This window comes from Ursus arctos, unplaced genomic scaffold (genome assembly GCF_023065955.2).
Source record: "Ursus arctos isolate Adak ecotype North America unplaced genomic scaffold, UrsArc2.0 scaffold_10, whole genome shotgun sequence".
NCBI classification, from domain to species: domain Eukaryota; kingdom Metazoa; phylum Chordata; class Mammalia; order Carnivora; family Ursidae; genus Ursus; species Ursus arctos.
In genome coordinates this window covers 52,376,164-52,401,940 of record NW_026622764.1, presented here as the reverse complement: position 1 = coordinate 52,401,940, position 25,777 = coordinate 52,376,164, and the positions used below count along the sequence as shown (strand labels likewise).

At 43.9% G+C, this 25,777-nt stretch overlaps 2 protein-coding genes across 2 annotated transcripts in view; one reads left to right on the top strand and one right to left on the bottom strand.

The window, feature by feature from the left end:
- SMIM2 (small integral membrane protein 2) overlaps positions 1 to 1,611 on the top strand; it is a 6,235-nt gene extending 4,624 nt beyond the window's left edge. The window contains 2 exon segments of the mRNA XM_026492899.3: positions 1,273 to 1,568; positions 1,570 to 1,611. Coding sequence (XP_026348684.3) covers positions 1,273 to 1,568; positions 1,570 to 1,611 — 338 coding nt within the window.
- LOC130543007 (uncharacterized) lies at positions 1,253 to 25,777 on the bottom strand. The gene is made up of 3 exons (XM_057308471.1): positions 25,325 to 25,777; positions 6,250 to 6,435; positions 1,253 to 4,823 (listed from the first exon to the last, which is right to left on the bottom strand). The coding sequence occupies exons 1-3, from the start codon at positions 25,479 to 25,481 to the stop codon at positions 4,513 to 4,515; spliced, it is 654 nt and encodes a 217-aa protein (XP_057164454.1). The 5' UTR covers positions 25,482 to 25,777; the 3' UTR covers positions 1,253 to 4,512.

The window sequence follows — 25,777 nt, the reverse complement described above, 5'->3', positions numbered from 1 at the left end:
ACTGAATCATTTCATGACTTGGGAGGGCTGGTGATGGGATTAAATCTTCCACACTGTGGTCCATTTCTGGTGTGTTTGGCCAATGGAGACTCCAAGGGCACTGTGGACTCCACTTTGTTTCCCAAAAGGACTAACACCAGAAACTCATGTACTATTTTGTTCTGTAGCTTCTCTGTTTAGCAATACCTCACCCTTGGAGCTGATGCTGCCTAAAGAATAAGAGAAGGTTCAGGAGAACTGATTATTATTATTATTATTATTATTATTATTATTATTATTACTATTATTATTTTATTTAAAGACTTCATTTATTTAATTGACAGAGAGAGAGAGCACAAGCAGGGGGAGTGACAGGCAGAGAGATAGGGAGAAGCAGGCTCCCCACTGAGCAGAGAGCCCAATGTGGGGCTTAATCCCAGGACCCTGGGACCATGAGCTGAGCTGAAGGTAGATGCCTAAGAGACTGAGCCACCCAGGCGCCCCAGAACTCACAATTATTACCGAGTATGCCTCCCTCCCACACCCTGGGCCCCTCTCCATGTGTGAAGACCACACGACCTGCACCTGGGGCAGTAAAAGTCTACATCCTTTAACCACCTCGCAGGTGCTCACCCCAGCTGTTGGCTCAAATCCCAGGGAACACTGCCTCTTTGGTACATGTCATAATCAGGAGATTATACCTCTCTTCATCTTCTGGAGTTCACACCGTTTAGAGCAGAGAATTTGGGGGGCAGAAATGATGGGATGACAGCAACCATCCATCCATTCATTCATACCTCCATCCAGTTATTGCCCACCTAGTGTGTGCCATGTGCTAAGCTGGATACTGGGCATTCAGTGGTGAACGGAGAAGTCAAGGTCTCAAGGAGGGGCTTCTGTTTCAATAGAACAGCCCACAGATCTTCATCTGCTTTCACTTCAGGTGTGTTAGTTACTACTAAGAGTTTATAGGTGTTTAGGGGCCTCATTAGGTTTGGAAAATTCTGGCTCCTCTCTGCTCCTTTGGAGGCTGGCCCTTGGTTGGCCTTGAATGAGAAGCTGGGTCCTCAAAGTGCCACTGTCAGCACTCTCCGGGTGAGTACTATGCATGGGGAGGGGCCAGGGCGTGGGGGCCTCTGAAGGCTGTGTCATTCCCGGCTCCAGCCACAGAGGTTACATCACGAAGGGAAGCTGAGCTGTCAGCTTGTTGCTAGGCTGTGGCTATTTATTTTTATAAATGAGACTTGTGCTTAATTTAGAAATCTGCTTTTCCTTTTTCTTTCTTTTTTCCAGCATCATCTGGCTGTCTGGCACTACCAGAGAACTGCATTTCTGACCCAACAAGAGCTGGTGGGTGGATGGGGGCAGGAAGGAGGTTGGGGAGAGGACTGATGCCAGCCCGGCTGCCTCACGGGGAGGTAGAAACACGTGGCCATGCCATTAGCATCCTGTTGGGCTTCTAGACGGGTTTCATGTGTGACACCTACATAGTCCTCCCTTGGAGCAACACAGTAGAAAGCTGCCCCAGTGCAAACTTCTCTTCTGAATAACCACACACCGGAATACAGCGCAACAGAAGGCAAGGCCACAAGAAAAGAGGATCAAAGTCAGCCAGAAGCAGGTGACATCTAGACTGTCAGTCCTTTGGATGCAGCTATTTTAACAGAGCCAGTTATTGCAGTTATTTCAGCAGGAGGATATTTAGATTTGGCCTAAAACTTCAGCCGATAAATGCTCTGGTTTTCAAAAATAAATGAGTAAAATGGACATTTTATACTCCTTCTGTGAACGTCCCTCTGGCCCCAATCTTCACCCTATTGGCAATCCTACCTCTGGGCATCAAGGTGTATGGGTCAGGAACAGGTAATGGGAAAGGGTGGTAGAGATTCAAAATGGGAGAAATATTGAGGATCAGGTAATGGTCAAGAATGCAGTAAATATCAGGAATGAGGTGCCTGTCAGAACTTGGAACAGGTCAGGAGGAAAGAAGGGTCGAGAGGCCTCTAAAGACAATAAAAAGGTCACAGTGACATGGAGCAGAAGTCACAGATGGAATGAGGGGTGGGAAACTGGTTATAAACGTAAGATACAATGAGTCTGCGTTTTGGCTCACCTGTTTGGAGGCTGTGTGAGAACGGCTGCATGAGAAAAGTCTACTTAGGATTCTGAATCGCTCATTTTGGCTCTTCCATGCGCAGTGTCTGACTCATAAATGTCTACACATTTCCCTTGAGGGCTTGTTTGTGCCTCAGTTTCCCCGCACAAAATGCAGATGATTATGTCTACCCTTCCTCTTTCCCCACCTTCTGCTCTCCCTGCAGGGGACATGCTGAGGGTGAGCTAGCTGCGTGTAAACCGCTCCCAGCCACCTGGAGAAAGGTACTCCTGTAAACAGTGGGTATTTGAGTATGTGAGTGTTCTGTGAGTCACGGACTTTGGAGTCAGGCAAGTGTAGCCGTCTCTGCCTGGTGATTCATGCGCACACACTGATGCCTCTAGCTGGAATGTATAGCATTCAGGATGAATTTGTTCTTGCCACCACAGAGAACTTCATTTTTACCCAAATGCTAATACCTGAGGAGTTTTCACGTGGGCACTAGGACATTAGCTGTGATAAGAGGTGCAAGGAATCTGGACTTTCTGCCCATGTACAGTTTTAGTACAAAGAACTATAGCACCATGTCTATGCCCAATCATCCACTCCCCTTTGCCAGCAAAAAAATTCCTCCAAATACTTCTGCCATTGTCAAACTTGCCAAAGTCGCCCAGAGGCAGTTCCAGCACCTGAAGGCAGAGGGAAGAGAATACTCTCTACCAGGTCTCACTACCTTCTGTGTTGACTTTTTCTATCACAAGGTGAGGCCTCGCTGATTTGGTCCTGGAGTGTCCTTCCAGAATTGGTGCAAGGAGGCAGCGGGGGCTGGGGCCTCAGCTTCCAAAAGCCTGACCTGAGGTTTCCACGGCTGGGCAGGGACCTTCCCCTGAGCCCTCAGAATGGAAAGGAAGGACACATGGATCTTCAGCTTGACTGCCCCAGCCCTACTACTAAGTACGTGGCATCACCAACCCTATTCTAAGAGCCAATGAGCCATCGCCTATGGTACAGTTCACTTTTGTTCCTGCTACCAACTCATCTTTCTTTGTTATTTCTCACCATGTCCATGCCTTCAGATTTCTTATGGATTCCTTTCTCAGGCATCGTGTTTTGATTCCCTCCTCGCATTTACTTCCAATTGCCAAGAACAACTCTGTTCCGGCAGGAAGATATATTATTTGGCTTAAAAGAGAGAGAGCAGTGGCTTCTCTCCACTAGCATTCTTTGAATTTACGTGGGAATTTATTCTGGGAACTGCTCAGAATCTCCCTCAAGTCTCTCCCTCACGATCAACAGTTTCCGTCAGAGTTGCTTTGCTTACACTGTTTTTAACAGGGTAATGATAAGAGCTTTTCTTTTGGAGCCTGGGTGGAGGGCTCAGCACCCCTCCCCACACTATTACTCCCCAAAGACCTTGGCTGAGCCCACACTAAATATTACAGTGAGTATTGTCACCGTTGTTACAGACCTGAGCATTGTCCCCAGTGATTGCTTGTGTGATAAACCTTGAATCCTCTTTCAGAATTGTTAGTTTTTCCAACCCTCGGGCATTGAGTTCACCCTTGAGGGCAGCCCGTCCTGAGGGACTAAAAAGCATTCTTTGATTTAGCTGGATAGATCGGGTCCAACTGACATGTGCTTCTCTGGTGACATCCCAGAGGCCTTAGTGACACATGCTAATTACCGTGGGATCCCTAGCCATGTTTTGGGGAAGTTATGTTGCTCCAACCACCACTTTGTACAGTGATTCAGGAATTTGCTGTTTGACACAAAGGCAAATGAAGAGATAGGAGGGTCTGGGCGCCACCCAGGCAGCAAGCAGGCCTGCTCGGCCCATCCCCAGAGGATATTCTGAGAGCCCCTGAAAGCGTCCCGGTCCTGGACTTGGTCCACCTGGACCTACTGCAAACAGTGGCCTAGTTTTCTCTATACCAAAGGACATTCTAACCTCCCAGAACAGAATGCCGCACTTGAAGTGAGAGAAAGATCTCCAGCAAGACCCCTGCCACAGGGCCTAAAATCAGTGTAATGGGCCAATGCTGAGCAATGAGCATCCCTTCCATTTGAAGGTGCTTCCAGACACATGAATGGGTTCCTTTCAGTCTGCCCACAACTCTCGGAGGTGAATTGGGCAGGTATTATTACTTAGGTTTTACCAATAGGGAAACTAAGTTCCAGAAGTTCCCCCTAAGACAGTGGCCCAGATCCTTCCTCCCAGGAGCACCTCATGTGTGGGGGCCTTCAACACAGTCAGGTTCCTGCTGAGAATGGCAAGTGTGCATTTCCTGGTTGGGCGCTGAACAGGAAGACTGTGGCTCTGGTAGTAATAAATTACAGAGTTCTTCAGGTTGGAAGAATAACCCCTTCTCCTATATATCCAGGAGGGTCCCTGCATCAGAGCTGCACGGATGAGAAACAGAGAACTGAGCTCAATGCCTTTAAAAACAATACCAAGTTGAAGTCAGCCTGGAGGTTCCCCACTGTTTTATCTTGTTTTGCCGACCACATGGACTTCTGAGCAGGTGTGGCCTCGGCATCTCCTTACTAGCTTTCAGGCCTGATGAGCAGCGCCATAAGTGCTCACTTTCGTTGAGCTCGCCTGAATTGACTTGCTCCGTAAATTCCTCTTCACGCAGCAGCAGGAGAATCTCTGGAGCATGGGAAGGTAGAGCCAGGACTCCCCAGAATGGGAGCAGGTTGCTGGATGCCACCTTCCCATCAGTTCTCCTGGGTTCCAGCAGACAGCAGACTGGAGTTGCAACAAAGCAGACACATGAAAGCAAACGTGCGCTTCTAACATTTCATAACCTGCCTCCCACAAAACAGAAGGCACTCTTCCCCTCGCATTATTCTCTGCCTTGTTCTTGACATTTTTAATGTGCTGAGTCTACAGCCGACTTCGCATTCCCAACACCTCCCACTTGAGTTGGCTCCTGGTCCCTCCAGGCCTGAGGATCCCAGTCACGTGCTACACCCCACAGAACACTCTTGGCTCTCTTTCTAGCCAGGCTACACTCCTCACCTTGACATTTAGGGCCAGCTGTTTCTTTTCCTCTTCTGCTCCAATAAATCAGGGTCAGTCAAGATTCACTGTTCCCAGGCAGGTTTGGAGAAATTAATGCTGGGATAAGGGGGGTTTTCTGTATGTGATGGGTGAAAGCAAGCATTGCCTTTCTGCTCCTATTCCCTGACTTTGCAATGGTGTGAAACCCTAAGCAGAAAGCCTAGACTCCGTTAGCAGGCCTTTGTCTACACGGAGCTGAATATATCTTTCAAGTTCTTCTGCTTAAACTAGACAAAGCCATACTGTCCCTTTCCTGGGTCCTTCCTTGTTGATGTCCCAGGCTGAGTGGCTGGTTCAGCTCATTCACCTCAGGGTGTCTGGCATGGAATGGAGTCATCAACAGCCTGAGGGACACACAGGCTGGACCAGTTCTGACCCTCCCCTCCCCCCACTTTACATTCTGGAGTTCGGGTGTAATCCAGCCTAGGAATGAAGGGAAGTCAAATGTCAGATGCTAAGTAATGCCCAAGGGTACCTATGTATGGGATGATAAAGTCATCTGAAAGAGAGAAAGGGGAAGGGAAAAGAAAGACAGCAAAGAGGAAAGAGAAAGAAGGGAAAGGAAGAAAATGTACAAAGCGATAGTAATGCAGCAGAGTGGCTGAGTGCCACCTACAATGCTTGGAGTGGCACAAATGCCATCTGTCACCCATCCCCGTTTCAAAGTGGCATCAGGAGCTGGTGAACACATATGTTTGCTCCAGAGAGGACACACAGCTCAGATTTTAGAACCATGTTGCCTCCCATGGTCCCCTGGAGGAGGAATGAGCAAAACCCTACTTAACCATGAGTGGCTTGACCAAAGATTGTAAAGTGCTTTGTAAAAAATATAAATCACTTCCGTAAATATAAGATGGTATTTTTTTCTGCTACTCACCCCAAAACTTGAACACACACTATTAGCACAACCCTCCAAGGTTAATTTTAAGATGCTTGTTGAGAATATTTTTAAGGAAAGAGACCATGAAAGCTGGATTGAGCATACTGCCTGGCACACAGTAGGTGCTCAATAAACATCTGAAATTGAATGAATGAATGAATGAATGAATGAATATGAGAGAAATATAATGAACAACAAATTAATGACACTTGAATATTTAACATTACTTACTTTTCAAAACTTCATGGCTCTTGTTCCGGGCCCTAAGGATGAGATGAGTGAGCTCTGCATACACAGTCACTAGGCGACCTGCGACCACACACACACACCGAAGTGCTTGTGCAAGGAAGACATGGATAGGGCACAGCGATGGAGGTGGCAGACTCTGCCCAGGAGCTGCCGAGGTCTCACCAGGCCCTGGAAGACAGAACAGAAGGACAACAAAGGTATGACACAGCCCATTGTGTTGGATAGCTCAATACCTGCATACGGCTGGTGCAAATGGAAAGGGTGTGTGTGTTTAGGAGTGTGGGAGTGTGGGGAAAGTATGGGCCTTGGTGTGAGAAAACATAGACAAGACAGAGACCCTTGAATGCCTCCGGTCACCACTAGCTTTTGCTGGTCACCATAGATCTTAGAGTGTCTTTTATAAGACTGAACACTGGCAACAGATGGTTCACTTATTTAAATCTTCCTGGGAGACTGAAACTTCATGTTTAAACTATTGCTTGGTCATTGGGGAGTGTGCTGGTGTCTCCGTGTCTTCTTAGAGCCTCCAAGCTGATGGGAGAGGGGAATGATCTCTGATGCTTATGTGGTTTCCAGTCTGTATTCCTCTCCACTGTGAGCTATCTCAGCACAAAATCTCCCTGGTCTCTGAGCAGACTGAGCACAACAGAGCTTTACTCTGTATGTATGTACATATAGATGAATATATGTATGTACGTATGTATGTATGTAAGGATGGATGGATGGACAGACAGATGGACTAGTGGACAGGTGGATGTTCAGTCTTACAAAGGCCTTCATGCCCCACCGCTCTCTCCTAAGGGGGCAAAATTCATCTTTACCACCAGTAGTTGTTTGTCATTATCCTTGTAGTCTCTCACAGGCAGAGAGCCCAGAAGAAATCAATCTGGAGTGAAAGGAGACAAGGCTGGAGCCTCCAAAGAACTCAGAGAGGAGTCTGGTCAGAGCTTATCGGAAGTGTAGGCAGCACAGACTGTGAGGCCTAGGAGGAAGAAGGGGCTGGAAGGCTCCACAGATCCTTGGGTTCTTGCGTGCCCAGCAGGACCGACACAATGGGCCCAGGGCTGGAACATCATGAACACTTCTGCTACAGAATGCTTTGGGAGCCAAAAGATTTGATAAAGCCTGAATCAGAGCAGATAAAAGGCAATTATGTTCCCACATCCTGGGCTCCTGCCACCCTGTGGCTCCCTGGGAATATACTTGTGGCATTTGGATATTTCTCTCACAAAGGCCTGGACAGAGTAAAAACAGCCACTCAACATCTAATAAATTATCCACCATGTCACTGCTTCTCATTCTGACACTTCTCTCCTGACTGTGGACAATAATAATCCTCTAATTGCTTAGATAATCTTGTTCATGGAGCTACAGCAATGACAAAAAGCTCTCGTTTGTTATTGCTTGTTCTGAACGTTGATTCATGCCGAATCACACCTCGGTTATACACATGATTCTATTCTGAAGAGTAAAGTACCGCACCCCACCCCTACTAAGCAAGGTCTTTGGAGACTTGGTGGGGTGTCACAGCATGTTTCTTGCTTCTTTCTTGGCCCAAGGGCTGCACCTGACTTCTGGGAGGTCACTAATCAGCCCTTCCCCAAACAAGGCACCAAAGTGGGGTCCTTGTATATTGGAGGGCCACCAGCCAGCAGTGGATGGAGAACAAGTACAGCAAGGCAGTAAGTAGGTCCAAGACCCCACCTCTCTAACAGTGGATATTCCTGGAATTCAGAGCCATGCTTTGATTCTGTGTGCCATTATCTCTTTTTTTCAGAGCACAGAATTGAAGGACAGAGAAATATCACAAATTGTTGACTTAAATAGTATTCACTGTTTAATGCTGGATGCTACACAGTCTTTGAGAAGCTTATTTCCTGGATTAGGAGTACAGATTATGCATTGAAGGCACCACGAATACACAGAATATATGGAAATATGAGGTGGAGGTAAAAATCAGATGTAGAAATGAGTGTGGATTTTCAGAGCAACAGTCAAATGGAGAATGCTTGAGAGAAATACCCAAGTAGGAGTTGAAGGTCAGTAGGTCAGGCTTGGAGATCGAAGTTGCTGGGTTAATTATTTGATTCATTTATCCAACTCTATTGAGGACCTACTAAATGACAAGTACCAAATGCACAGAGAGTTTTAAAAAATAATAAAACACTGCCCGTGGCTTTGAGGACCTCACACTCTGGTGAGAATTCAAGTGTGAATGTACTACATAAATAATGAGAGTACAACAGTACAGAGAAAGTAAGGGGATTAGGAAAGAGGAAAGATGGACTCAGCCTGAGGAGATGGGGCCCCCATTTGAACTGGGCCTGGAAGGGTTGGTGAGCTTCTGAAAGCTTTGCTGAGGGCATTTCAGGCCTGGAAGCTGAAAGAACAAGGAGTCATGAAAAGAATGTGAAACTGTTCCATGTGACCAAAGAATCTGTGGAGGAAGGCATAGTGAGGGGATGTGCCTAGAAAGAGGCTGGGGCTAGTTCTGAGTAACCTGTGATGGATTTGGGCTTTTACTTCAAAGACTCTACATGGGGAAAGGGCATAAACAGATTCACTCTGGCCAGTGTGGAGGGGAATGGATGGAAAGAGAGAAGGCAGGAAGTAGAGACAAGTGGGAAAGTGGCAGAATTAGTGCAGTAGAGAAGCAGCTTCCAGAGACCCATGAGAGAAGGAGGCTTTGTCTTTTCAGTGTGTTTGGGACACTGTCACACAGAGATGTTTTATTATTTGATTCTCTTAACCTGCTTATTCTGGAAATCTGTCCTCACATTTTTCTTGGGCCTTGAAATCTAGCCTCTGTTTCTGCAATGTCAGGGTGTACACTATTTTTCATCTTTGGTCAGGGAGGAGAGACCCCAGGGTGCACACTCAGGTTAATGGAAGTTTCACATCACAGGTTAGACTCAACTTGAAGTCCCTCGTTTATGATCAGAATAATTATGCTTTCTCTTTTCAAGTTGACAAATTCTCACTTGAAGCTGAAGTTATTTGTGTAAGGACATGGATCTCTCCTTACTTTCTCTATCAAGGGTACTGATAATCCAGGGGTCACATCTCAGCTGGCCTATGAACACTGATGTATTGGACACCTGCTGTTTACCCATTACATCATTATTATGGGTTGTGTTCAAGAAAGAGTGAATATTGTTCAATGGTCAGAGGAAGGTTCAGACCATGAGGAAGGTTCAGGTCAGGTGTCCACAGCAATAAGCAGCCCCTACGTGGTGCTGAACTCGGTCAACCTAGAGCTAATGGTGAACATCTGTCCTTCTCCGAAGTATTGCCCATTTGCTTGGAGTATCTTGGATGACTCAACAGTCTCCTACTTCATACACACAAACATCTGTCTGGGATAATTGTCATGTTGTTTCCAAATAATTTCTGTGAAAGGTGATAAATGAAAGTGCTCTCCAGGAGGCCTCAAAAAGAGCTCCAATTTGGACCTTGACCTCTCCTTATTTTCTCCACCAAGGGTGTTAATAAGCCAGGGGTCAATAATCAGTCAACCCATGGTCAAAGATTTATTGGACTCCTGCTGTTTACACACCACACCACTATTTCAGGTTGTGTTCAAGAAAGAGTCTAGACTGAGTCTCAGCAAAAGTTCCTTTTAATTCCTCCCACTGCCTGCAATGCTTCTTGCTATCTTAGGACAGCTTAAGTGGCTGTTGTGAAAACTAATCTCTCTTAAAATGCTTGCAAAGCCTGATGCGTATCAGTCATCTGCTCCCCACCAATGAACAGAGAAACAAGAGAAAGGCTAGTCTCTGAAATGCTTTTCAGATATAAATCTCCAGCCATACTGAGGAAGCAGCCTCTCCCTCAGAGATGGCAAATTGATTTGCCTAAAACCAACCTACATTTCTCTGAGACTGTTTCCCATTTCTCAAAGGTAACATATTCTGGAGAATAAAACAAAATGAGGGGCGCCTGGGTAGCGCAGTCGTTAAAGCGTCTGCCTTCGGCTCAGGGCGTGATCCCGGCGTACCGGGATCGAGTCCCACATCGGGCTCCTCCGCTATGAGCCTGCTTCTTCCTCTCCCACTCCCCCTGCTGTGTTCCCTCTCTCGCTGGCTGTCTCTCTGTCACATAAATAAATAAAAAATCTTTAAAAAAAAAAAAAAAAAAAAAAAAAATAAATAAAAAAAAAAAAAAAAACAAAATGAAAATATATTGACTCAGCATGTCCTGTACGTGTGGGTCTCTGTTAAGCTCCACATAGGTACTATAGGGTCACAAAAAAACCAAGACTTGGCCTCTGACCTCATAGAGCTTACATTTTACTTGGGGACACACAGAGCTTGATAAATACCTTTACGTCCTAACATGAAAAGATATGGTCCCTCCCACCCATATATAGACAAAAATTTTAAACCAAGCACAGTGTAAAACACAGAACTACATGTATGTAAAAATCCTAGATTTTCTTTTTTTTTTTTTTTTTAAAGATTTTATTTATTTATTCGACAGAGATAGAGACAGCCAGTGAGAGAGGGAACACAAGCAGGGGGAGTGGGAGAGGAAGAAGCAGGCTCATAGCGGAAGAGCCTGATGTGGGGCTCGATCCCATAACGCCAGGATCACGCCCTGAGCTGAAGGCAGGTGCTTAACCGCTGTGCCACCCAGGCGCCCCAAAAAATCCTAGATTTTCTGATTGCAAAATTCTGGACAAGTTAACTGAATCAAGCTGAACTTTTTTCATGTTTTTGTGTCCCTGCATTATTGATTCTTAGAGTATGTGCTTCATCTGCCTACTAGTAAACAGATGCGGGCCTTAACTATACACATCACAAGATACGAGACTGATCACACCACACAATATTATAAGAAAAAAAAGGACATGGGGGGGGTCCCTGTGTCCTTCAGAGTCCTCAACAGAAATAGAACTAGTAGAAGATTATATAATATGCTACCTATAGTATATTTATAGTGCACATATATGTATATATATACACATATGCATAGAGAGACAGAGAATAGGAGATTTTGTATACATATATGTATGCATATTGTAAATGTGTGTGTATATATATACACATATGCATATATGGAGAGAGACAGAGACAAAGACAGAGAGAGAAAGATTTATTTCAAGGAATTGGCTTAATGGAATATGAGGATAACTGGCAAGTCTGAAATCCGTTAAGTCAGGTCAGTAGCAAACCGGAAACTCTTGGGCAGGGGGTGATGCTGTAGTCCACAGATGGAATTTTTTCTTTCTCACGAAAACCTCAGTTTTGCTCTAAAGGCCTGTCAACTGATTAGATAAAGCCCACCCAGATTATCAAAGATAATCATTACTTAAAATCAATTTAAGTAGCTCTTAATCACATCTACAAAACACCTCTACAGCAACACCTAAATTAGTGTTCAATAAATGACTACAGCCTGGCCAAGTGGACATGTGACATTGACCATGACAGTCCCCTACAAAGGATTTGGCCAAGAGCAGGGTGAATGAGAAGAAGGAAACCTAGGCTGTTGAGAGCTGGAAGGGGATTTGGACCAAGCTCAATTCTTCCACACACAGGGAAAGGGCCTACAGTGCTTGGTTTGTACAAAATCTTGAAAACTGATTTTCCCAACCCAGAAGTGCGTTTATGTGAGGAATTCAAGGGGATTGTTACAGATGCCTGGGGTCTAGATTTTTTCTTGACCAAGGCGTGATGGAGCAGAATGTACACAACAGGTGTCCAAACATTTTTTTTCCAAACAGTATTTTTAAATTTGGTCATATGGGTATTAGAACTGGGTCTGAGGCTTAGTTCTACCCTTTGAGAATAGGGTCCAAGACTATCGGTTCACTGATATCTCCCTAGGGCCTAGGTCGAGTTGTGGTTTGTAATAGGTGCTCAAAAGCATTGGTGGAATTCATGAATTGAATGAATGCATGGAATTTAGGCCAGATGGGTGTGCAATATCCCGGTTCTATCCATAGGAATGCAGACGCAGAAAGGAAATATTTTAAGCATGAAATACGGTATTTTCTGAGTTTCCTCATCAGTCCAATGGAAATGGTGGTATATTACCTATTTAATAGCTGTATTCTAAGGACTATATGGGTAGATAGATAGATATAGAGAGAACATTTAGCACAGCACTTGGTATATAGTAAGTGCTCAATATATGGTAGTGATCACTACAATCAACATTACTTCACACAATACAATTCCAGTAGATGCTGTTGGTGCCATACCCAGACTACTTTTAACAGCCACTGCACCCATCCCCCAGCTCTGGGAATTGAGTGCTGACAGCTCGCAGGTGCCCCCTTCTCCAGAGAATTGCCCTCCACTGACACAAAAGCTGTGTCCACCAGGTAGTTATGGTTCCCTGCTCCCAAGGGAGAGCTCATAACTAGTGACTGATTCATAGGAAAAACAGAGCCTTAAGATGGCACCAATCCTAAAGCTCATGGTAATCAAACTGCAGCTAGTGCCAAGCTGGATGCACATGTTGGCATTTCCCCTGCCTTTTTCTGCTCCTCTCACCCCATCTTCTGAAAGCAGGTCCTCAATAAATCACTTAGATAAGACTCCTTGTCTCTAGCTCTGTTTCTAGGGTATCCAGCTTAAGACACAGTTACTTGGAAATAGCTCCCCTTCCTTGTCTATGAAATAATGAGCCATTTTGCTCATTGTGGTTCTGCTATTCAGATCCTTGGGTAAGTCATATGACGCTCCAAGTCAGAAGAGTAAAATGGCTTTTCCTCTCCAGCTGGCACCTGGCTCATCCACATCACACCTACCCAGTCAGAGAGGCTGAGTGCGCTTTATCTTACATTTTGCCCAATTTCTCCTAGCCAAGTATATTCAGTTAGGTTGGCTTGCTCTTTAAACCAAATAATCACACTTTTGACCACCAAACTCGAATTGCAGGGAAAACATTCATTCATTCGTCTGTCCATCCATCCATCCAACCAACAGTTATGGAGTGTTGCCCAAGTAGCCAGGTATTGTGCTAGGGATGTGGCTATAAGCATAGACAAGATAGAGTACTTGCCCTCCAGGAACTCATTCTGGAGGGAGAAATGGACAAGCAAATAGGCAATTGTAAATGAAGTTTATGATCCATGCTCTAACATGATGCTAGGAGAACACAGAGACGCTCCTATATCAGGCTGGAGATTCAAAACACTTGGTTTTTTATTGTGGTTGACTTACACACAAGTAAATAGAATGGATATCTCCTAGAACACTGCAAACCAGAGTGGTTACTTCAAAGAATAAGGTGTTACAACGTAGAAAGAAGTGTAGTTTTAAGCACGAAGAATGGTTGCCTAGTGATAGGCAGAGTAACAAGATATAAATGCAAAGGACTCTGCCTGCTATGTTATTACTGCTGTAGCTTTGCTCCCACTCAAATGCTCACTTCCTGGGGGCCCAAAGAAAGGGGAGCTGAATTGCAGTTTCTGCCTGGGGATGTCTAGATCCATGGTAATCAAAACCAAGTTCTCCCACTGGCTTTCCAGCACCGTCATGGCTGATGGCCCACAGGCATAGTCAGGATGCAGGGGTCTCATTGCACAACTGCCTTATTGTTGCTTATTCCTCCCCCGCCATTCATCAATCTACTCCTGCAAGACATGTAGAGGTGATAGCATAGCTATGAGGTTAGGAATAGTAATTATTCTATGTTAATATTACTGTGGCTGGTGCTAATGCGAAAATAATTACTACTCTGTGCCTTTATGGCCATTTTCATTGCCCTCTGGTGGTTATGTACTTATCTGGCTATAGATGTACAGTAATGACATAATGCATGGTGGCTATTATTGCTTTAGCTATACAAGGTGGGGGCATGAGAAAGGAGGAGATGTTTGGGAAGGACTGGGGCTTGATAAATTATTTATTTATTTCCTTGAGGGTTTTTTTTTTTTTTTTTTTTTTTTTTTTGCCTTTGCAGAGAGTTCTCTTTGGCTGTAAGAGTATAAAGTCCTAAGAATACCAATGATTTGGTGATGAAGAACCCCAAGAGCTTATGCACAAGTCAGCACTTCTAGTGATTATGTGCTAAAGTCTGAAAGATAAGAAGTGGTCCTTATCTGAAAGATAAGTGAGAGGAGCACTGAGTTATAAGCCTTGCAGGTGGTCGAGATTCCTCCATCTCTCCCATTCTCCTGTGTAGTCTTCTTATAGTCTACAGAATAAAATAAAGACTTTCTGAGATGCTTCAAGATCTAATTTCTGCCCACCTTTCTAACTTCACCTCCTTTCCCATTCCCTTCTCAGTCCCAATAGCCCAGGTATGACTCATTGTTCCTCCCCAGGTCCATCATGCCTTCTCCTCACATGCTGCTCTTACTCCCTGGAATGCCCTCATCCTTCAGAGGCTAGCTCATCTGAGAGACACCCCTGACTCTGCCAGGCAAACATGATTACATCTTTCCTGTGCACTGGGTGTTCTTCCTAACACATAGAAACAACCACAGTGTATTGTAATGGTGTGTTGGTTCACCTGTTTCCCCATAAGGCTGTGAACTTCTAGAGGCTCATGAAGTTTTTCACACTTTAATTTCCAGTACCTGGTAAAGTGTCAGGCACATAGTGATTATTTAATATGTGCTGGAATAAAGGAATAAAGTGGGCTTCCTCCTCATGGGCTAGGTTCTTCTAGATTAAAATGACAGATAAATCAATTATACTTCATAAGGATCATACAAGATGTTTTTATCAATATACAGTCACAGTCCCATAATCACATCTGTTAGAAGGTCAGTTTCCCCTTCTTCATGGACCTCACATATACTGTTCCCTCTGCTTAGAACACTCTTACTTTCTCTTCATATAATTTCGGCTTAAATGTTTATTCCTTAAAGAAACTCTGATTGAGCACCTTTCCAATCACTATCAGACTAGTCTATGTCCCCTGTTATAAATCCCCATGGCATCTATATGTGGTTTTCTATTTTATTTATACAAATTATAATTAGAAAATATTTAATTATTTGTTTAGTAACTGTCTAATCTACAAAATATTAAGCTCCTTGAATGCAGGGGCTATATTTGGTTTACTCACCACTGTGTTCCCAGGCCCGGTATATTGCCTTGCCTATAGAGAGTATACAGTAAATATTCCAAATAAGGAACTTAAAAAGTCCCTAAAGCAAGACATATTTCTGTTATCTACTTATACACACAAATTAAATGGTTATATAACATCTCTTTTCAGAGATAAGCTGAAGTATACGTTTTCTTATGTAACATTTCAAAGAACACACTGAAACTTCATCAGTTTGGACTAAAGTGAATAGGGGAGAAGAAAGGTTCTTTTAAATATGTGGTAAACTTCAACTTCAATCTTATTTTTCCAGATCAGTTTAATTCAACATCTAGTGAGCACCTACTTTGTGCTAGGCACTGTCCTAGACTCACACAGCATCTATGAACATGAATACAACATGGCACCTGACTTTGAGATGCTTAAAGCCCTTTGAGAAATGTCTTTCTGTAGATTTAATAAATTTATAGTCACTCTAAGCACAAATTGTTTCTTTAAATCATGTGGTCATCTCTGCCCTTTTCTGTGTGGAATGTTCTTTCTTGCCTTGACCATTTGGTTAATTATAGTTTTTCTCTCCCATATCAAAACTTTTTAATAAGATCACACCCTCCTTTCTTTCCCCAAAATCCTACCCTCATAGCTATTTCTCTGTGCTGCTCTCCCCCAGGGCCTCTCCCCATAATGCTGTTACTCCTATTCCGTGTGCATCTTCAGGACAGGTACCATCATTTTATTCTGTCTCTAACACAGTGACTGAGCCATAGGAGATGCTCAATGATTCTTGTTGTTGTTACAATGAATGAGTAAATGAATAAAACTAGAGTTTTTAATTAGAAATCCTGCAAGACTATTTTTAATGGACTGTTTACAATTAGGAATACTCACTCTACAGAGATCTAGACCCCCAAAGTTCCTCAATCTTTTCCCTTCAATCAACTAAGTTAAACATTCCCTCATATATTCAAGATTCTATAAGATTTAGCCATATGAAGTTATCACTTTTGTGCATCAAAAATGACTGAGTATCAGCACTTCACATGTGTCAATCCAATACTTAGAAAATCCACTAGCTAATGATCGTGCCAAGGTGAACATTAAAGTGTCTATCTTTAAATGTTCCAGATTCCAAATTAAAGAACTGTCTTCCTTATCTTGGCTTGGGTCTCCCTGTCTTATACCTTCAAAGCTATTCAGAAGGGTCTGCTAAGCCCCCTGCTTCTTACATTCTCCCTAAGATCATAAATGTTGAGAGTGCTATGCAGAAATAAGATTTTTTAGGATCACTTATGAAAGGTTAGCATTTCATAGACAATTAATAAAAGCCCAGCACAAAGTAAATGTGCATAAAATAAAGCAGATGTACATTCTTTGAATGAAAACTAAGCAGCACAGCAGGTAGTATTCACATCATAAAGAAAATCACCAGTTGGTAGGGATGGAGAAGCTTGTGGGATGGTGGTTGGTGAATTCCCTTCATTTCTGGAAAAAGAGTCACCTGTTTGGCTATTGTCCCTAGGTCTTTAACTCCACTGCCCTGCTCCTGTCCCATGGGGCCAACACCCACAGGCCTGAGCTGTCCTCTGAACTGTCTGATCCACAGCCTCTAAGACTTTATTGCTCATGGCACCCCTACTCCATTTTCCAAGCAAATGGTGGCATTAGCTCCCAGCGTCTTGCCTCATCTCCTGTCTATGGGGTAATTACACTGCTAAAATCTCACAACCAATACTTCTCTACCAGGATTGCCCTAGTTTTCCCTCCTTAATAGAGACTGCATTTTCTCTGGTCACTCAGAATATCATCTCAGGATGTTGACACTTGAGACCCAACCCCCAGCACCACCCATTTGTCTGATGTTGTCTATGTACCTCTTCTATTTCCCAGCCCCAGAGATGGGTGATTTTTGTCCCCACAAAAGGCCTGGACAGAAAAGGGGATGGGAACACAGGATCCTCTAAGTCAGGTTCAAACATCATCTAATATCTCTCAAAACTTAGCCTCCATTCAGCTCTCTCTTCATACTTCCTATTTCCCAGGCTTACCGGAAAGGTGGAGGAGGAGAAGCCAGATGAGAGGGGTGAAGCCCAAGACCTTGGGTAGTTTTATTAGGCAAGAGTCAATGCTGGTCTAGACAAGGAGAAGGGTATTGTGTAGTTCAAGGCCACCATTAGCGATAGAAGCCAATGTCACTTTAGCAAGAACTCTGACCTGGTTCCCAGGGAGAACTGTTTGTTGCTTTCCCCTATAGGTATTATTCTTTTTTGTCCTCCAGTCAAATCCCTGCTCCCATCTCACAGGATTTAACCTTCAGTTTGAGTCCTTGGTCTCCTCCCAGCTACCAGGTCCCACCTCCCTCTCAATCTTTCTTTTTCCTTGTTCTGTGACACTTGCTGAATGAGGCACACAGAGTTTGCAGTCACTGCAGTGCACCTTGTGATTGTGAGGTAATTGGATAATATTATCACCTTCTCAGAAAGTCTTCAAAATTATCATGAGGAAGTGAGGCATTCCTCTCCTGGCAGGTATCTGTGTGGTCAGATAAGATGACTGCTACATTCCATTCCGACCATGTCATTCAGCCATTCTTCCATAGTGGGCACTTCCATGGAGACACTGTGGGATGTGACAGTCCAAAGCACTCAGCTAGAACAGAATTCCAAACATAGAGCTTATACTTGGGTTTCTAATCATCAGTCCATATGTAGTCTGTCTAAAGGGCTTAGTTTCCTCTCTCTGTTTTGTTCTGCTTCTCTTCCTTCTGCCCTTCAGGAGTTTTAAAAAAGTCAGAGGCATCTTGTAGATAGTGAAAAAAGTATTCATTACCAAAGAGAGCTCTTGTCCAAACCCAGTTTGTCATACAGGGTGTAAAGCACAAATATGTGGCTTTATGAGCTAGATTGGTTGGGTTTAAACCTCAGCTCTGACAATTTTTAGCTTTTTAAACATGAATATGTTATTTAACCTCTCTATGCCTCAGTTTCTCATCTATAAAGTGAGAATTTTAATAGGATGTAACTCAGGTCATTGTGAAGACTAAACAGACAGCACTTAGAACAATGCCTGGCAAAAACTGACAAAAAATATATTATAACATTATTGATAGTAGTAGTAAAAATAATGTTTAGTATTTGCCTCCGGGGAGTGTTTTCCTGCGGTGTTTCTCCTATGTGAGAACTCACTGAACCCCTTGAAGATGTCCCTGAACCCTCTGAGCTCTCAGGATCCGAGACTGGTTTAGCTGAAAGTGTGCCAGGCTGGAAGTCAGAAGACCTGGGAATTTTTGAGGCTACACACATCCTATTCACGAACAACCTACCACAGGCCAGGCCTTGTGCTCGATTCTTCTCTTGCTATTTTATGTACTCTCCACACCAGCTTCACAAGGTGGCTATTATTTCCCCCATTTCACGGATGAGGAAATAAGTTCAGAACAGTTTAACCACTGAGCCAGTGTTACCAACCTGAAAACACAGTTCTGCCTGGAACCATTACTAAAATCGCAGCACGTGGTTCTAAGGGAGAGTCAGTCCCTCAACCTCTGTGACTTACTTCTCCTGCCTGTAAAGCTGAAATATCCCTGCCGCGTCCATCTCACGGCGTCAGAAACCCACGAGAGGCTTTACGCAAGTCGGCTGTAGGCCGTCAAACGTCAGCAGGAATTAGAACCACTATTACAAGTAGAAAGAAGCACCTGGAAGAGCCGACCTGAGACACCAACGCCGCAGTAGACCCCGAATCCCGCCTCCAGGTCGGGCCCTCGGGGCGGGCACTCGACTGAGTGGCAGGAGCATAGGCCAATAAGGCTGCGGGAGGCGGCGGGGCGGGGCTGCCCCAGGGCCGCGCTGGGCCTTGTGGGAGGGTGAGCCGACCCGGGGCTCCTGGCGGTATTTATCCCTGTGGAGCGTTCGCTGAGCGAAGGTCTGTGGGGTTTTATCAAATACCCAGGCGCTCGCCGCCAGAGCTGAGAGGCCTGGCCTCGGTGTGAGGAGACTGTGGCGAAATCTCGTTAGCGAGGACAGCAGGCTGCTGGCGAAGTCACGACGTGGCACGAGTGGCCTCAGCGGGCTCTCGGGCTCTGGAATCCGGGTGTCTGTGGGCAATTGGTGGCTGTGATAAAGACCCAGGGGACCCCGGCCTTCTGCTTTCTCTGTCATTCCTGAATGTTCCACGGCCCTAATGTGATCTAGGGAAGGCTGGGGAAGAAGCAGGGATGATTTTCCTACCGGAAACACATTTGCAGTCATCCTAGAAGGAGAAATCCGGGAACAGCAGGATCTGGGGAAAGAACACCTTGGTTCTCACATTTTGATATGATCCAGTCTCTTTGCTTCTTACAGCTGCCACCACCATTCTCGCGTGCTTTTTATCACCATGATTATGGCTGTATTTCCTGCTCCCTAGATTTGCCCGTTATTGTCAGGCCCACTAGGGACCACAGTGATTGGTGCTAAATGGTCAGGACATTCCCCTGCATAAAACCCTTCTGTGATTTTCCATTGCCCTCAGGATAAAAGCCTGATGTTGAACGTGGTTTTCAGGGCGACAGAGGTTCTGGCCTCCTGCCCAGCCCCATCTCCAGATACTTTTCATTCCCTGTCCCCAATTAAGCGTGTGTGAGATTAACAAATGAATGAGTTATTTCTTGAACTATCAGCGAGTGGTATTGTCAGAAGACAAGTCCTCCACAATTTGAAAACTCATTGTGTTCAGTAATCACCTGAGTTGGAGAAGTCGACTCTGCCCTGGAATCCAAGCCTCAAATCTAGTTCTTACTCATCTGCTGGTTTTATTGTGTAATCTCCCACGTTTCTTCCAGTCTCTGTTTCTTTATTTATAAAATCGAGTCAGTGAAGTAATGTTTCCTATTCTCTTATTTTCACTTTTTCAAGGTACTTCAAAGATAAATCTAACAGTACATGGAAAAGGATTATAAATTCAAAGTATTGTTAATATGTGTCCATTATACCCAGGTACATTCCATTAATTACCTTTAAATCTTTTTCTGGGTCATGTAGAATCTCTATATACATTGTGTAATACCTGAGGTTTATTTTTATATCAGGCATGGATTTAAACCACCCCACAGGTACCTTTTCCTATGGCTGAATCTGAGGAGCAGGCCTGACTTGTAAGCCTTGTCCACATGTGCTCACTAGTTATTGTACATAACAGAGGGCTCTAGGGAGAAAGTAAAATAGAAGATGCCAGCTAAGGAGTCCTGCATGGATAAAGGATAGATGGCTCTGTCTTAAGGAAACCTCGAAAGTTCTTTTGGTGCCACATACAATGATTCCCCTCAGAGGAATTGGAATGGCATGTAAAATATTAGAATGTGGGATTGTGGGCTGTTGGAGGTCCCTGCTCATTCTATGTTCTTAATCACCTCATTGTCTCTGCCTTCAGTGCCCTTTCCCAATCTGGGGTTCATCTCTACTTTTCTTCCCCCAGCTTCCTAATATTTGTCTTTCACTTAGCTAACTCTCAGAAGAGGTATGATAAATATGGAATGAATGAATGAAGAAATGAAAGGGTGATGGAGGGAGGGTGGGGGGAGGGATGGACACCAATGGACATGAAGCCAGAAGATCTGGTTTCTTACATGGATAAACACAACAACCTTATGAAGTAAGTAGGGCAGCAATTATTTGTCCTGTTTTACAAATGATGAAAGTAAGGTTCAGAAAGTTACATGACTTGGCAGAGTACACACTGTTCAAAAGTGACAGAACTGACCTTAATTTTTACAACATTTTTCTTCCCACAGCATCATAATTCTTGAAGGTAAGAAAGACTTAATATCCACATTTTAGTCTGAGAACAAGCTGAGAAAAGAACATTGATATACCTGTCTCCTTCACCTCCTCCTCCCCTTAGCAAGTGATTTCAGAGGAAGCCAGTACTTATAGGCTAATTTTAAAGATAGGTCTGGAAAGTGACACCTGTTAGGAACATGGTAAAAAAGAGCTAGACATAATGAGATTTCAGCCCATTTTTGCACTGACTTCTAATGGAAGATTCAGTACAGTTCTCTGCTTATGAAAGGAAGCTCTTTCCATGACAGAGGAGGAGCTGAGGGAAGAAGGAGGAAAAAATGGTAAAAGCATATTTTCTCAGAATCATTTCTCCAGATACACTGGACAATTCAAAGGGTAAGAGCAGTTCCGTGATGAGGACTATGGCAGTAGGTGAGCTCTGAGAAATAAAACAACTCTTTAGGTCTCATCCAAGGGACAAGATAAATGAGAAACTTGGGCTTAAAAATGTTTCATTGAGCTCATGAGCCTGCCCTATTTCATTTACTGTGGCTCAGATCTCTTCATTTAGACTCTGAAACCAGACTTCCTGGGTTGAAACCCCGGCTCCACCACTAACCTAGCTCTGTAATCATGGGCATGATTCTTTCTGTCTATTCCCATCTGTAAAATGGGTATAATAATAAAGAACACCTCCCTTGCAGGTAGTTGTGAGAATTAATGGATTCATTTATACTAATACCCTTTGATCAATGTCTGGCATGTTGTAAATGTTGTTGTCACTAACATCATTACAGCTGCCTCTTGATAATTGAAGCAGGGCATATACTTTAAGACTTTATTTTCAATTGCATCAAAAATGAAGGAAAAAGTAGTGAGATCACCTGAAGCACTTTTACAGTCTGGCCTTCCTCTCCATCTCCTATCTCTAACCTTCTGGAAATTCAAACTCAAGAGGTCTAGGGTAAGACATAAGAAACCATATTTTGAAAAAGCATATCTAAAATGCTTTCTTTCATCTTACACCTCAACCTAACACTCCCCTGGAGCCCCACTTTAAGGGATTTCTCTGGAGGATAAAAAATATTTTTATTTCATGAGGATTACCTGAGTAATATAAACGTGGGCAGGGCATGTACATATTATTAAGTCCACTCCCTAGCTAGATTAAAACCAACCTAAGTTAGGATTCAAACTTCTGCATTATGATAAACTGATGAGCCTGTCTCAAACTCAGATGATATTGTCGTGATGATACTCCTTCTGGAGAAGCTAAGCGCTGGTGATATGAAATTTGTTCATACAGTATTGTGTGCATTAGGGTACAACCAACTTTTTTTTTTTTTTTTTTTTTTTACTTATTGATCTATGTGGACATCCTTCCAGGTTCATGTACATAGATCTAACTTATTCTTTTTACTAGCTGCATAATATTCCATAGTATATAATTTCCATGCTTTCTTCAGCCTTTCCCTATTGCAGGAAATGTGAATTGTCCGCTACCAGATATTAACCACCAAATATTATGCTGCAATAAACACCATTGCACATATACATCCTTACATACTTGGGCATTTTTTTCTTTCCTCTTAGGATAGAATCAGAAAATTTAATGGTTGGATCACAGAGTATGTACATTGTTAATTTTATGTTATTTTAAAGATTTTACTTATTTGAGAGAGAGAGAGCACACAAGTAGGGGGAGCGGCAGAGGGAGAAGCAAACTCCTCGCTGATCAGGGAGCCCAAAGTGGAGCTCAATCCTAAGACCCTGAGATCATGACTTGGGCTGAAGGCAGACGCTTAACTACTGAGCCACCCAGATGCCCCTACTCGGTTAATTTTAGATGATAGCACCAAAAAGGTTGAAACACTTCACCACTGCCCCTCCCATGAGCTCGCGTGAGCATATTATGTGGACTGTGGGAAGGGGCAGGCTGACCTGAATACCTTCAAATGGATGCAGTTGTGAGTATAACAAGACTATGAGTCATGGTTTGTGAGGTATTTTGGATTTTATGGATCTGCTAAAACCTTATCAGGTCATATACCACCTTCCCTTTTCTGCCCATTACTGAGTCTGGTGTGGCTCAATTTACCGCCCGCCATGGCATAGCCACAAACATCGATCTACCTTCCATCCCTGTTCTTAGTTGTTGTTTTTTTTTTTTAAGATTTTATTTATTTATTTGACAGAGAGACAGCAGTGAGAGAGGGAACACAAGCAGGGGGAGCGGGAGAGGAAGAAGCAGGCTCATAGCGGAGGAGCCTGATGTGGGGCTGGATCCCAGAACACCGGGATCACGCCCTGAGCCGAAGGCAGATGCTTAACCGCTGCGCTACCCAGGCGCCCCCCTGTTCTTAGTTTTATATGATATCTGCTTGAGGGAGAGAGGAAGTGGGCGGGAGTAGATGCAAAAAAAAAAAAAAAAAAAAAGTGCAGGGCAGATAAAAGGAACTGTGGGAGCAGAAACTCAAGCTCAAGTCAGAGACCACAGGAGAGAGGTCAGATGACAGGATAGAATCTATTTCCTTATTTTCGTGCTCTCTTAGCTCAGACACATTTTCGGCTTAATAGCCGCTGACTTCGGTAACACCCTCCTCTAATCTACTGCAAATCCAACGGACTCTGTTGTCACACTTCATCAGCTGTGTTATAATTCCCAATAACCGGCACACAATTGATGTGCTATCCCTGAAAAGCTGGCCCCAAAATAAATGGCTTCAGAGGGTTTAATGATAAATCAGAGGCATTCTGAATGGATTCTGAAAGTATTCTTAGTAAGTACAAATCCTCCCCGGGATCCAATTTGGCTGGTTCATTACCAGTTTTATCTCCTGCATGCAAAAGATGATAAACAACATTGTAAAGATGTAGATGAGATTGGCTTTTGTGACCTAATGTTTCTGATGAAGAGAGAAGTACATGTTGTTAAAATGAGAAAAACGCACACAACCCACTGGCGATAGATTATTATAAGCTTCATTTTGAACAGGAATCATTTGTAATTTTATTACCTTGGAGACAAAGACCTGGCTGCTTTTGCATTTTATAGTGGCTTAATTAACCTTTGTGCACAGAGATCTGGTACACCTACTCCACGAACTAAAAGCCACTTAAAAAAATCGAAAGCTGCCAGCTATTTCTGACAGACTCAGACAGAGATTCTGCAGGAGTATTTAGTGATGAAAGCAGAAGTTTCCAGGGCTAGGCTCTGGAGGACGAGTCCCAGCAAGTGACTTAACGTCTCTGTGTCTCAGTTTCATCCATTTGGAAAATGGGCTAACGGTAGTTTGTTCCTCATTTCTTTTAAATGGCACTAAGAAGAACCAATAAATAACCAAATGTGAGAGGGATCAATAACCAAATGCAAAGAGGGAACGTTTAATTAGTCAATCTAGCCTCAGAGAACTCATTACAAATCGTTGGAGTTTGGCTGTCACTTCAGGTTAAGAAATCTCCATGTGAGGGATTGGAATTGCCTGTAGAGTCTTGTGTTTCTGTTCATGGCCTTTGGAGGCAGGCCCACATGGGTTTAAAGTCATGCTCTGCTACTTAGTAGCTGTGTGAGCTCTTCACTTACCCTGTGGGGATTAACTGGAGGGCTGTGTGTCACACCATGCGTACCCAATACAATGTGAGGGTGCGATGCATGGCCCTGTGTGAGTGATCCAAAACGAAGTAAAGATTTTGTTTCTGTGGTACTGAGTTATCATTTCCAATATAAAGGTGATCCAGGTGAGGCCCCTGGATCCTGGACCTGATGGCCTAGTCAGCTCTCAGCTGTACCGTATATTAGGTGTAAACTTGGGGAATTTGCTGACCTTCCCTGTGCCTCAGTTTCCTTATCTGTAAGTGAGTACAGTTAGGGTACCCACCTTGGCATGCCCCCGAGGACTAAAAGGTGCCCAGCTCACAGTAAACACTAGGTAAGTGTTGGATGTTAACCAGGCACTTCTGTGCATACAGGTGGAGAAAAGTTTGGGAACCAGGCAGAACAGTTGCTACATTTCTAAAACTAGAAATCCCTACCATCTGGTTTTTCCTTCGAATTTCATTACTTGCCTCTACGAGTACTATGCAAAGAACATTCTGGTTAACCGAGAACCAGAGTTATCGGGACACTCATGAATTGGGATTGTCTATGTAATGTGCACTGCATTAGTCGACGTATAAAAGGGCAGACCCAATTCTGTGGGGAATGAAACTTACATAAAATGGGGGCCCCCTTGATGAAAAGGAACACAAAATCACAAATACAAAAATAGGCATAAAAGTGAATATTTACTTACAATGAGAAAAGCAAGCACAGCAAATCACTGGTTCAAGATGGTCCTGCACAGGAGGCAAATGAAATGCAGAAGTGGGGGGGGGGGCGGTGACCTGTGCACAGGGTGATAGTCTAGGTGGTAAGAGCAGCTGCACGAGTGGCAGAGTGGACGACCACATTGACGGTCCTCTCCTGGAACAGAGGTCAATAAAATTAATTCCACTTGTCAATAAAGGCAATTTATTACATGTAAACTAAAGGTAATTTGCTTTCCTTTTTTTAAGACTTCACAGATGGGGCCCCTGGGGGGCTCAGTTGGTTGGGCATTTGACTCTTGGTTTCGGCTCAGGTCATGATCTCAGGGTCTTGCGATTGAGCCCCGGGGTGGGCTCTGCACTCTGTAGGGAGTCCGCTTGAGGTTCTCTCTCTCTGCACCTTTCTGCCCACCCCCACAGGCATGGGGCATGCATGTGCA